Source organism: Salvelinus sp. IW2-2015, unplaced genomic scaffold (assembly GCF_002910315.2).
Source record: "Salvelinus sp. IW2-2015 unplaced genomic scaffold, ASM291031v2 Un_scaffold1476, whole genome shotgun sequence".
Lineage (NCBI taxonomy): Eukaryota > Metazoa > Chordata > Actinopteri > Salmoniformes > Salmonidae > Salvelinus > Salvelinus sp. IW2-2015.
The window spans coordinates 115,354-128,125 of record NW_019942933.1 but is presented as its reverse complement, the minus strand read 5'-3'; the positions used below and the strand labels follow the sequence as shown (position 1 = coordinate 128,125).

Below are 12,772 nucleotides of genomic sequence, written 5' to 3'. Positions count from 1 at the left end.
TCAATCATTCACAAAAGCATTTGGGGATTGGCTTGTAGGCTATTTGGTGTGAGTAAAATTAGGCCCTAAAATGTAGGCTTCAACACTAATGCCAGATAAAAATAATGAAAGAGAAAACCGATAGAAATTACACAAAAATTATGATTTATTTATGGATTTTTTTATGGATTCTTTTCTCTTTATTCTACCAGACCGCCACCCATCCTTCCTCCAACCGGACAATATTTATTGAACATTTGAGCCCCATGGACATAACCACTGAAGGTATTTTTCCCCTACTGTCTATACTCTAATCTTACTAGCACTACAGACTGTTCACCTCTCCTCTCTTGAAACTAACAATGGATTAAAACTGAGCAAATAAGAAATTAATCTCAGCATTTTTTTGTTGAGTCCTCCATCTCCTTTCTGCCTTGAATTGTCCTTTAGGACTTTTTTCTTGATAAGCACTTTTGTCAGAAGGCATAGTACCTTACGACCATTGGACCAAGGAAGAAAGGTTGCTGAGGGTGCTGCAGCATCACCTGAAAAATCAGAAGAAAAAAATATATATATTAATAAATAACACATATATTTTGGGGGGAAAAAATTTATTCTCACAAAAATAATAAAAATATATATTCATAATTAACTCATATATTTTGAGAAATAAAAGTTTTTTACTCTGACAAATAGTGCACTGTGTCTTTGCTGGCTCTGTATTAGTGGACCGATATAGCCGTCTGTAACATGGGCAAAACAGTGTCTGCATCCCCCTTCCACAAAACATTATCACCACAAAATTCCCCCCATGAATACAAGGCACTTGGAATCTGGGGTAGTTTCCCACAGCAGTTCCTGTTATGATGGATTCTTGTAGTACTTAGGTCATGAAAGAGTTCATCAGACAGGAGGTCACTTTCACTTTCAGTGTCTGCAGCCTTCAAATAGCCTGCTGCTTACTGCTTTTGCCATCATTGCAGAGCATCCTTGACTCTCAGCGAAACTACGAGTATATGTGAGTATCAAGCCTGACTTTAACCTGACTTCTTATTTCCAAACCCACAGGTATTCATGGAAAAAATAATCTTCAAACTCTTCGCTGGTTGACCTAATCCTGACAAATTGACTCCATAAGAACTTGGACAGTGGTGTTTTTTAAAATGATTTCAGCGACCACTTTCCTATTGCTTGTACTGAAGATACCAAACTGAAACTCTGATCGTTGTATAATTATGAAGAGACATTTATAAAATTTCTCACCCCAGGCGTTCCTTCATGATCAATATTTTTCAGAGTTTATCTATACCTCACCCTGATTTGGCTGTAGAATTGTTCTCATGTCTTATTATCACTCTGGCAGACAAACACCAATAGCAATAACAAACCTGTGTCAAATGATCTACTAATGATGATCTTCAGTCTGGACCTTGATATTTTGGACCAGGCATGTTAGTGCTGGACTACAATACAAGCCTGTAGAACAAGTCACTACTGGACTGGAGCAGGAGATCCCTGCATTAGAATTTTGTCTTAAGATGCTGTCAAACTATTTACTATTTATTATTGTTACAGATCATTATTGGAATTTAAATGGTTTGTAAGTCGCTCTGGATAAGAGCGTCTGCTAAATGACTTAAATGTAAATGTAAATGATGACAAAATGTGTTGTATTTTGCTATTGACATGACAAGGAATAGCATCATAGAGGTAAAATAAGTATTAATGATGATGAACTTGTATCAACCATTTCCTTTGAAGCGATCTTGTGAAACCACTTGACCATGGACTCCCCAATGTGCCTCATTAACAACGCCGACGGAGAGCTTTGCGTAGAACCAGAGGCCATCGACTACCTGATGGGACTGAAACAGAAAGTCGTAGTTGTGGCGGTGGTCGGGCTGTATCGCACCGGMAAGTCCTACCTCATGAACAAGCTGGCTCAGAAGAGAAGTGGTGAGAGACAATTATATCTTTCTATACAAACAGGTTTGGACATCATCTGTGACTCAGTCTTTTTTGGTAACACTGTACATTAAGTTTCCCCTACTACTTTGTAACTACACAATAATAACTGTAGTAACAACATAGCAGGACAGGGATTCTTGAAACTGGTACAGTCTTTGTATGGCAGAAGAAAACAAAATATAGTAAACATAAAAAAGAAATGATTTTGTTGCAATAAAATAGATTGAGATATATACAGTTGAAGTCGGAAGTTTACATACACCATTGCCAAGTACATTTAAACTCAGTTTTTCACAATTTCTGACATTTAATCCATGTAAAAATTTAATCCAGTTAGGATCACCACTTTAGTTTAAGAAAGTGAAATGTCAGAAGAATCGTAGCGAGAATGATTTATTTCAGCTTTTATTTCTTTCATCACATTCCCAGTGGGTCAGAAGTTTACATACACTCAATTAGAATTTGGTAGCATTGCCTTTAAATTGTTTAACTTGGGTCAAAATTTCGGGTAGCCTTCCACAAGCTTAACACAATAAGTTGGGTGAATTTTGGCCCATTCCGCCTGACAGAGCTGGTGTAACTGAGTCAGGTTTGTAGGCCTCCTTGCTCGCACACGCTTTTCAGTTCTGCCCACAAATTTTCTATAGGCTTGAGGACAGGGCTTTGTGATGGCCATTCCAATACCTTGACTTTGTTGTCCTTAAGCTATTTTGCCACAACTTTGGAAGTATGCTTGGGGTCATTGTCCATTTGGAAGACCCATTTGCGACCAAGCTTTAACTTCCTGACTGATGTCTTGAGATGTTGCTTCAATATATCCACATTAACTCCCTCCTCATGATGCCATCTATTTTGTAAAGTGCACCAGTCCCTCCTGCAGCAAAGCACCCCGACAACATGATGCTGCCACCCCCGTGCTTCACGGTTGGGATGGTGTTCTTCGGCTTGCAAGTCTCCCCCTTTTTCCTCCAAACATAACAATGGTCGTTATGCCCAAACAGTTCTATTTTTGTTTCATCAGATCAGAGGACATTTCTCCAAAAAGTAAGATCTTTGTCCCCATGTGCAGTTGCTAACCGTAGTCTGGCTTTTTTATGGTGGTTTTGGAAAGTTGGCTTCTTCCTTGCTGCGCTGCCTTTCAGGTTATGTCGATATAGGACTCGTTTTACTGTGGATGTAGATACTTTTGTACCTGTTTCCTCCAGCATCTTCACAGGGTCCTTTGCTGTTGTTCTGGGATTGATTTGCACTTTTCGCACCAAAGTACGTTCATCTCTAGGAGACAGAATGCCTTCTCCTTCCTGAGTGGTATGACGGCTGCGTGGTCCCATGGTGTTTATACTTGCGTACTATTGTTTGTACCGATGAACGTGTACCTTCAGTGTTTGGAAATTGCTCCCAAGAATGAACCAAACTTGTGGAAGTCTACAAAAAAATGTTGAGGTCTAAGCTGATTTCTTTTGATTTTCCCATGATGTCAAGCAAAGAGGCACTGAGTTTGAAGGTAGACCTTGAAAAACATCCACAGGTACACCTCCAATTGACTCAAATTATGTCAATTAGCCTATCAGAAGCTTCTAAAGGCATGACATTTTTCTGGAATTTTCCAAGCTGTTTAAAGGCACAGTCAACTTAGTGTATATAAACTTCTGAACCACTGGAATTGTGATGCAGTGAATTATAAGTGAAATAATCTGTCTGTAAACAATTGTTGGAAAAATGACTTGTGTCATGCACAAAGTAGATATCCTAACCGAATTGCCAAAACTATAGTTTGTTAACAAGAAATTTGTGGAGTGGTTGAAAAATTAGTTTAAATGACTCCAACATAAGTGTATGTAAACTTCTGACTTCAACTGTATATATATTCATTTTTTTTACTTTATTCATTTCCATGTTTTCTCTATGAACAAAAATGCCCATTTCCTCAGGAAAGGATAACAATTTGAAACTCTCCCAAAATGTGGTCGTAAAAATGTTAAAAAAATTATCTTATGTGGTTCCTTACAATAGCCCTCTGTGACATCAAGGAGTATTTCTCCCAAAACTGTGATTCCTTAAAAATGTGTGCAAAATTTTGGTCAACTAATTAATCAGGAATGAGCAGGGTCAGCTTTACCATAAGGACCCCTTCATGACCTCATTACATGTAGTGAAACAAGACCACTCACGGTCTGGAAAGTTCTCTACTTTTGATAGATTTAAACAAAAGTATTGAAATCACCATGGTCACAACAATAACCTGTCATCTCCATCTCCCTTATGAAACTAAATAAATACTGCACTCTGAACCACAACACTTATTTGATTCATGATAGTGTTGTTAGACAAAGCAAGGAACGAGAACTTTAAAACATGTGGTTTTTCTGGAATTTGCAGCTGTTGTTGGTAAGTTACGAAATATGCTAGCTTCTGAAATTACTTTCTCAACCTTGAAATCCTTTAACCTGTCTAGCCCCGGGGTTCCGCTAGCAGAACTCCTCCCACATTCCACTGAAAAGGCAGAGCGCGAAATTCAAAAAATATTTTTGAGAAATATTTAACTTTCACACATTAACAAGTCCAATACGGCAAATGAAAGATAAACATCTTGTGAATCCAGTCAACATGTCCGATTTTTTAAATGTGTTACAGCGAAAACACCACGTATATTTATGTTAGCTCACTACCAAATACAAAAAAGCACAGACATTTCTTTCACAGCACAGGTAGCTTGCAGAAAACCAACCAAACTAACCAAGAACCAACCAAACTAACCAAGAAACAACTTCATCAGATGACAGTCTTATAACATGTTATACAATAAATCTATGTTTTGTTCGAAAAATGTGCATATTTGAGGTATAAATCAGTTTTACATTGCAACTACCATCACAGCTACCATCACAAATAGCACCGAAGCAGCCAGAGTAATTATAGAGACCAACGTGAAATACCTAAATACTCATCATAAAACATTTATGAAAAATACATGGTGTACAGCAAATGAAAGACAAACATCTTGTGAATCCAGCYAATATTTCAGATTTTTTAAGTGTTTTACAGCGAAAACACAATATAGCATTATATTAGCTTACTACAATAGCCTACCACACAACAGCATTGATTCAAGACAACAGTAGCGATAGCGACAAAACCAGCAAAAGATATTAATTATTTCACTAACCTTCATAAACTTCATCAGATGACAGTCCTATAACATCATATTACACAATACATATATGGTTTGTTCGAAAATGTGCATATTTAGAGCTGAAATCCGTGGTTATACATTGTGAAAAYGTAGCAAMTATTTTCCAGAATCTCCGGATATATTTCWGACACTCACCTATTCTGACCAAATAACTAATCATAAACGTTACTAAAAAATACTTGTTGTACAGCAAATGATAGATACACTAGTTCTTAATGCAATCGCCGTGTTAGAATTATAAAAATAACTTTAGTACGACATGCAGCTTACGTTATAGCGAGAGAGCGCCCAAAATCTGGGCGTAAACTAATAGTAAACATTTTCGACAGAAATATGAAATAACATCATAAATGGGTCCTACTTTGGTTGAGCTTCCATCAGAATCTTGCACAAGGGGTCCTTTGTCCAGAACAATCATTGTTTGGTTTTAGAATGTCCTCTTCTCCAGTCAATTAGCACGGAAAGCTAGCAAAGTGGCGCGAAGCTCTCCTTCGTGAACAAACGCAGAAACGCAACACGCCTAACGTCCCGAAAAAAATTCTATAATCTAATAAAACTATATTGAAAAAACATACTTTACGATGATATTGTCACAATTATCAAATAAAATCAAAGCCGGAGATATTAGCCGTCTATAACGACAGCTTTTCAGAAGGCAATACCCGGTCCCTTCTCGCGCCTTCCAGAAAATAGGAAATTGGTGTCACGTCATGCCAAGAGCTCTTATTCGACCTCAGATCAAGTTATACACTCCATTTCTTCTCTCACTGCCTGTTGACATCTAGTGGAAGGCGTATGAAGTGCATGTATACTAATACATATCAAGCACATTTATAGGCAGGCCCTAGAACAGAGCATCGATTTCAGATTTTCCACTTCCTGTCAGGAAGATTGCTGCAAAATGAGTTCTGTTTTACTCACAGATATAATTCAAACCGTTTTAGAAACTAGAGAGTGTTTTCTATCCAATAGTAATAATAATATGCATATTGTACGAGCAAGAATTGAGTATGAGGCCGTTTGAAATGGGCACCTTTTATCCAGGCTACTCAATACTGCCCCTGCAGCCCAAAGAAGTTAATGCAACCGCTGTGTCAGATTTAAGAAAAGCTTTACCGAAAAAGCACACCATGCAATAATCTGAGTACAGAGCTCAGACAAAAACACAAGCAATACACATATCCGCCATGTTTTGGAGTCAACATAAGTCAGAAATAGCATTATAAATATTCTATTACCTTTGATGATCTTCATCAGAATGCACTCCCAGGAATCCCAGTTCCACAATAAATGTTTGATTTGTTCGATAAAGTTCATAATTTATGTCCAAATACCTCCTTTTTGTTTGCGCGTTTAGTACACAACCCAAACTCACGATGCGTGAGCAGACGGAAAGTCAAAAAGTTCCGTTACGGTCCGTAGAAACATGTCAAACGATGTATAGAATCAATCTATAGGATGTTTTTATCATAATTCTTCAATAATGTTTCAACCGGACAATTCCTTTGTCTTCAGAAATGCAATGGAACAGAGTTAACTCTCACGTGAACGTGCGTGGTCAGCTCATGGCACTCTGCCAGACCTCTGACTCATTCAGCTCCCATTCCCCCCTCCTTTATAGTAGAAGCATCAAACAAGGTTCTAAAGACTGTTGACATCTAGTGGAAGCCTTAGGAAGTGCAAAATTACCCCATAGACACTGTATATTCAATAGGCCATGAGTTGAAAAACTACAAACCTCAGATTTCCCACTTCCTGGTTGGATTTTTTCTCAGGTTATTGCCGGCCATATGAGTTCTGTTATACTCACAGACATCATTCAAACAGTTTTAGAAACTTCAGAGTGTCTTCTAATCCAAAAATACTAATACTATGCATATTTTAGCTTATGGGACTGAGTAGCAGGCAGTTTACTCTGGGCACCTTATTCATCCAAGCTACTCAATACTGCCCCCATACTGCTCCCAGCCATAATGAATGTTCTATTGTCTCCAAATTTCATCTCATTAGCCTAGTATCTGCAAATGTTACATTCTAACTAGTTTAGAAGTTAATACCCTACTACTGGGTTTCACTTTACAATAATTTTCTTGCTCTGGTACATGATAATTACTGTGTAACTACATTGTTCTTAAACTGGGGTCCATTTGGTGTCGATTGCATCTCTCTGATTCAGAGGGGTTGGGTTAAATAAGGAATACCCATTTCAGTTCAATGCATTCAGTTGTACAACTGACTAGGTATCCCCCTTTCCTTTCCATTGAGCCAGGTCATAACATATTAATTAACCTATTGAAAATAACCAGTAGTTAATGACAGAGTATGCCTTGTTACAATTGTTGTTACCAGGTCCTAGCCTTGGACCRGCACTGCATGAGGAGTTATTACCATGGTAATACACAGGTGACATTCAAACATGTAATTACAAATCACAGTAGTTACATATGAGAACAATAAAATGTGTAATTACATCAAATAAATCRTGAATAATTACACATGTGGAACTAAAAAAGAACATTTCCTGACAAACATTTGGTGTTTTGATGGTAATTAAAGAAGTTGTAGTGGTCAGAGCCCTAAGCCCTAAGTGAGCCCCCCCCACCTAGTGGGCAAAATGTTTTAGATCCCCCTCTTGGCAGTGGATAAATGTTCTTGGTGTTAAAATACATTTCCTGCAATTGTACACATTTTGCCATGGGGTGGTGAGAAAGGTTTGCCATTTTAAAGCACATTTCCTGCAATTACACACATTTTGTCTTTTTTTTTTACCTTTATTTGACTAGGCAAGTCAGTTAAGAATAAATTCTAATTTTCAATGACGGCCTAGGAACAGTGGGTTAACTGTCTTGTTCAGGGCCAGAATGACAGATTTGTAATTTGTTAGCTCGGGGATTCGAACTTGCAGCCTTTCGGTTACTAACCACAAGGCTACCCTGCCACCCAAAATGGGGCGGATAACATTTAACAAAATCAACGGAAACCCCCTGGAGGTCAGGGTCCCTGAGCACATGCCCTGCTTGTCCGGTCGGTCATTTGGTGATGATTAAGCCTAGGGTTAGATAATTGTCTGGAATACCTTACCTAGCAATCTACAGTAAAAGCTGACGTGGGCTAATTGAGTAAATGACGTGCAGTAACAAGAGGGTGTGTGCTGATTCGCCAACACATTTTGAAGTTTCACTTTGTGTATTCTACTTTTCTGACTCTCAATAGTAAGTTGAGACCCCGACTGAGCTACAAAATATATATACAGTAGATATATATACAGTAGATATACAGTGAGCAAACAACGTATTGGTAAACATTTTGTGTTGTTTTGGCTCTGTACTCCAGCACTTTGGATTTGAAATGATACAATGAATATGAGGTTAAGCTGTAGACTATCAGCTTTATTTTGAGGGTATTTTCATCCATACCAAGTGAACCGTTTAGAAATTACAGCACTTTTTGTACATAGTCCCCCTTTTTAGGGACCAAAAGTATTAGGACAGATTCATGTGTATTAAAGTAGGTTTAGTATTTGGTCCTATATTCCTGGAACACAATGATGATATCAACCTTGTGACTCTGCAAACTTGTTGGATCCATTTGCTGTTGGTTTTGGTTGTTTCAGATTATTTTGTGCCAAATGGAAATGAATGGTAAATAATGTGTTGTGTCATCTTGGACTCACTTTTATTGAAAATAAGAAAATAATGTTTCTAAACACGTCTCCATTAATGTGGATGCTACCATGATTACACAGTCCTGAATGAATCGTGAATAATAATGATTGAGAAAGTTACAGACGCACAAATATCATACCCCCAAAAATTGATAACTTCCCCTGTTATTGTAATGGTGAGAAGTTAGCATGTCTTGGTGGTATGATATAAAATGCTAACCTCCCCTGTTATTGTAATGGTGAGAGGTTAGCATGTCTTGGTGGTATGATATAAAATGCTAACCTCCCCTGTTATTGTAATGGTGAGAGGTTAGCATGTCTTGGAGGTATGATATAAAATGCTAACCTCCCCTGTTATTGTAATGGTGAGAGGGTAGAATGTCTTGGAGATATGATATAAAATGCTAACCTCCCCTGTTATTGTAATGGTGAGAGGTTAGCATGTCTTGGGGGTATGAACTTTCTCACTCATCATTATTCACGATTCATTCAGGACTATGCATAATCATGGTAGCATCCACATTGTGTTACCAAACATATACTATTCTTATTTACAACAAAAGTGACTCAAATATTTTTTTATTTTATTTATTTTACCGTTATTTTACCAGGTAAGTTGACTGAGAACACGTTCTCATTTGCAGCAACGACCTGGGAATAGTTACAGGGGAGAGGAGGGGGATGAATGAGCCAATTGTAAACTGGGGATTATTAGGTGACCGTGATGGTTGAGGGCCAGATTGGGAATTTAGCCAGGACACCGGGGTTAACACCCCTACTCTTACGATAAGTGCCATGGGATCTTTAATGACCTCAGAGTCAGGACACCCGTTTAACGTCCCATCCGAAAGACGACACCCTACACAGAGCAGTGTCCCCAATCACTGCCCTGGGGCATTGGGATCTTTGTTTAGACCAGAGGAAAGAGTGCCTCCTACTGGCCCTCCAACACCACTTCCAGCAGCACCTGGTCTCCCATCCAGGGACTGACCAGGACCAACCCTGCGTAGCTTCAGAAGCAAGCCAGCAGTGGTATGCAGGGTGGTATATGACCCCCATATGACACGATACATTATTTACCATTTATTTCTTAGTGAATTTTGTCCCAATACTTTTTGTCCCCTAAAATGGGGCAACTATCTCCCCCTACCCCCCTAGTTCTGGTTTGCAGTAGTTCTGGTCTGCACTAACTAACTCTGGTCTAGGGTTTTGCTAGTAGCTAGCTAGTTCTGGTCTGCAGTAGTTCTGGTACACACTAAATAACTCTGGTCTAGGGCTTTGCTAGTAGTTAGCTAGTTCTGGTCTGCAGTAGTTCTGGTCCGCACTAACTAACTCTGGTCTAGGGCTTTGCTAGTAGTTAGCTAGTTCTGGTCTGCAGTAGTTCTGGTCTGCACTAACTAACTCTGGTCTAGGGCGTTGCTAGTAGTTAGCTATTTCTGGTCCGCACTAACTAACTCTGGTCTAAGGCTTAGCTAGTAGTTAGCTAGTTCTGGTCCGTACTAACTAACTCTGGTCTAGGGCTTTGCTAGAAGCTAGCTAGTTCTGGTCTGCAGTAGCTTTGATCGAGCTCTGTAACAGTGTTATAGGCTGGTTTAATATTTATACTGTAAATGTCCTCAACAATCTATGTTGATATAGGTTTTGCCCTTGGAGCCACCATCCAGTCCAAGACTAAGGGTATCTGGATGTGGTGTGTCCCTCATCCTGAAAAAACAGACCACACCCTGGTGCTGCTGGATACAGAGGGRCTGGGGGACGTGGARAAGGTGGGRGGTCAAAGTTCAATCTCTTTACAATCCACATTACACATTCACATTCCTTCATTTACCAACAAAGCACGGTGAACACATATCTGCACACTCATCATTTAAATGAGATGATTACTTAGTCAGAGATCTGATACATGTTGTGATACTTGTTTCAGGGGGATTCTAAGAATGATGCCTGGATCTTCTCTCTGGCCATTCTGTTAAGCAGTACTCTGGTCTACAACAGTCTAGGGACCATCGACAATGATGCTGTGGAGAAGCTTCAGTATCCTTTTGGGTTAACATTTGGCTCCATTCTGTGGCATCTTGTGGACATAATCTGTTGTGGTATTTGATATGATAGTTTGCTTGTTTGTTAGGCTTTTGTTAGACATATTAGTGGTAGCCAGGCTAATTGTGATGGACATTTTCATGAATTTGTATGTATATTTTTATCATTATTTAATTGTAGGCTAGACCTAATCACTGATATGGTAGAGAATTTAAATGTTCATAATGTGCCAACTGAATATGTTCCATTTAATTAAATATACTATATGCAAGTTGCATATGTCGTGTTTATCAGTACTACGTAGTAATTTATTTCTCTGGAAACTGTAAAGGGCTTGAGAAATCTCAGGATGCCGGTTCCGGGATTGATTCTTAGCTTTAGTGAACATGAAGAGCTGGTGTTGACTAAAAGCAATGTCTGTGACTTTCAAACAAATGACGTTACTGTGTCAGTTGAAATCTAAACTGAAAATTACTTTTTTTTTTTGTTTTTTTTGTTTGTAATTTCCCTGAAATTCAAGCCCCTGTACTCAAACTGTTCATGACATTGACATGAGCTTTGGGAACTCCTGTATCAATCCTCAACCGGTCCTACAGATATGTGAACGAGCTGACAGAGATGATCAAGGTGAAGTCTTCCACTGACGATGAGGAGGAAGGAGAGGGCACCCAGTTTATGCAGTTCTTTCCTAATTTTGTGTGGACCGTCAGAGATTTCACTCTACAGCTCGAGATCGACGGCAGAGAAATTACTCCAGACCAGTATCTGGAGAATTCCCTGCAACTCAAGAAAGGTGAATGTCATTAATATAAACCATGTAGTTTGAGACCTAGATGCTGATTGGTTCAAATAGCATTCCAGCTGTGTGTATATCAGACAATATACCACGGTATGATGCAAAGCGTAGCGTTATGACTATAACTACTGTTCCCTGAAGGAGTACAACATACTATGGGGAGTCACACTCTCGCGACTTCGGATGAAGGATCTACAATCATGCCTGATAAGGCCAATGAAATCCTGGGACTGGGAGAGATTCTTCCACCAATCTTGACAACTGTGTGTCTCAACATGGAGATGGGACACTTTTCATCCAACTCATATGTGGGAGACACAACACTTTTTACACCCGTGAACACTGTGGAACTCAGTTGAAAAACCTGTGTTCATGTRCCAAGGTTTGCCTAAAGCCTTGCCCACTCTGGGTACACAGGCTCCAGCGATCAGTGACGAGCCTAGAGCCTCACTCGGTTTAGGCGGTAAGATGCGTTCCGGCAACCGGCTTGTACCCAGCACTGGAACGCATGCATTACAAATAGACCTAGGGAAAAAGCCTTATCATGGAGGTTACCCTACCGACAAGTCATAGCTACTGGCGACAAAATACATTGTAACATAGCTGGGAATAGAACAGACTGCTGTTGTAACAGACCTAATTCCCAGGAATGAAAAGAGTTGAGCTGGAGACAGACAGCTCATTTGGGGGCTCATATGAACCACAGAAACTTTGTGTGGGATAATAGGGTGGTCGTGTCCAACCCTGCTCGTTCCCTCAACTCCGCTACCARCAACTAATCACCTATAGAGACCATAACCTGTATCACTAGACACCAGAGGCCATTGAGATCCAGGCAGGGAACAGCAATGAATCTCAGTAATGAGCCACCCATGGGGGAGGGGCGCCCCCTTGTGGACAAATACCCAACTTCTCACTCTCACCCTGGAGAGAGTGATATAGCCCCTGAACACCGTTGACACCGTGGAACGTGGGGTAACAAAGGGGGGAACATCAAACATAGACAAGCTTCCAACATACGTAGTGCTTCCATGAGACTGTATAACCTGCTATACCTGTATAACCTGCTATACCTGTATAACCTGCTATACCTGTATAACCTGCTATACCTGTATAACCTGCTATACCTGTA

At 39.5% G+C, this 12,772-nt stretch overlaps 2 protein-coding genes across 3 annotated transcripts in view; both read left to right on the top strand.

The window, feature by feature from the left end:
* Positions 1-12,772, top strand: part of LOC112070965 (guanylate-binding protein 1-like) — a 103,539-nt gene that overhangs the window by 28,834 nt on the left and 61,933 nt on the right. Inside the window, exon 1 of one of the 2 annotated variants that reach the window (XM_070439196.1) lies at positions 193-264. The exons of the other annotated variant lie outside the window; for it this stretch is intronic. The gene's annotated coding sequence lies outside the window, so the exon portion shown is untranslated. Of the gene's footprint in view, positions 1-192; positions 265-12,772 lie in introns of those variants that run through there. 2 annotated transcript variants of the gene reach the window in all.
* Positions 191-12,772, top strand: part of LOC112070966 (guanylate-binding protein 1) — a 28,852-nt gene continuing 16,270 nt past the window's right edge. The window contains exons 1-6 of the mRNA XM_024138427.2: positions 191-264; positions 963-997; positions 1,741-1,935; positions 10,443-10,570; positions 10,729-10,838; positions 11,441-11,637. Coding sequence (XP_023994195.1) covers positions 1,764-1,935; positions 10,443-10,570; positions 10,729-10,838; positions 11,441-11,637 — 607 coding nt within the window. The 5' untranslated portion in view covers positions 191-264; positions 963-997; positions 1,741-1,763. The remainder of the gene's footprint in view (positions 265-962; positions 998-1,740; positions 1,936-10,442; positions 10,571-10,728; positions 10,839-11,440; positions 11,638-12,772) is intronic.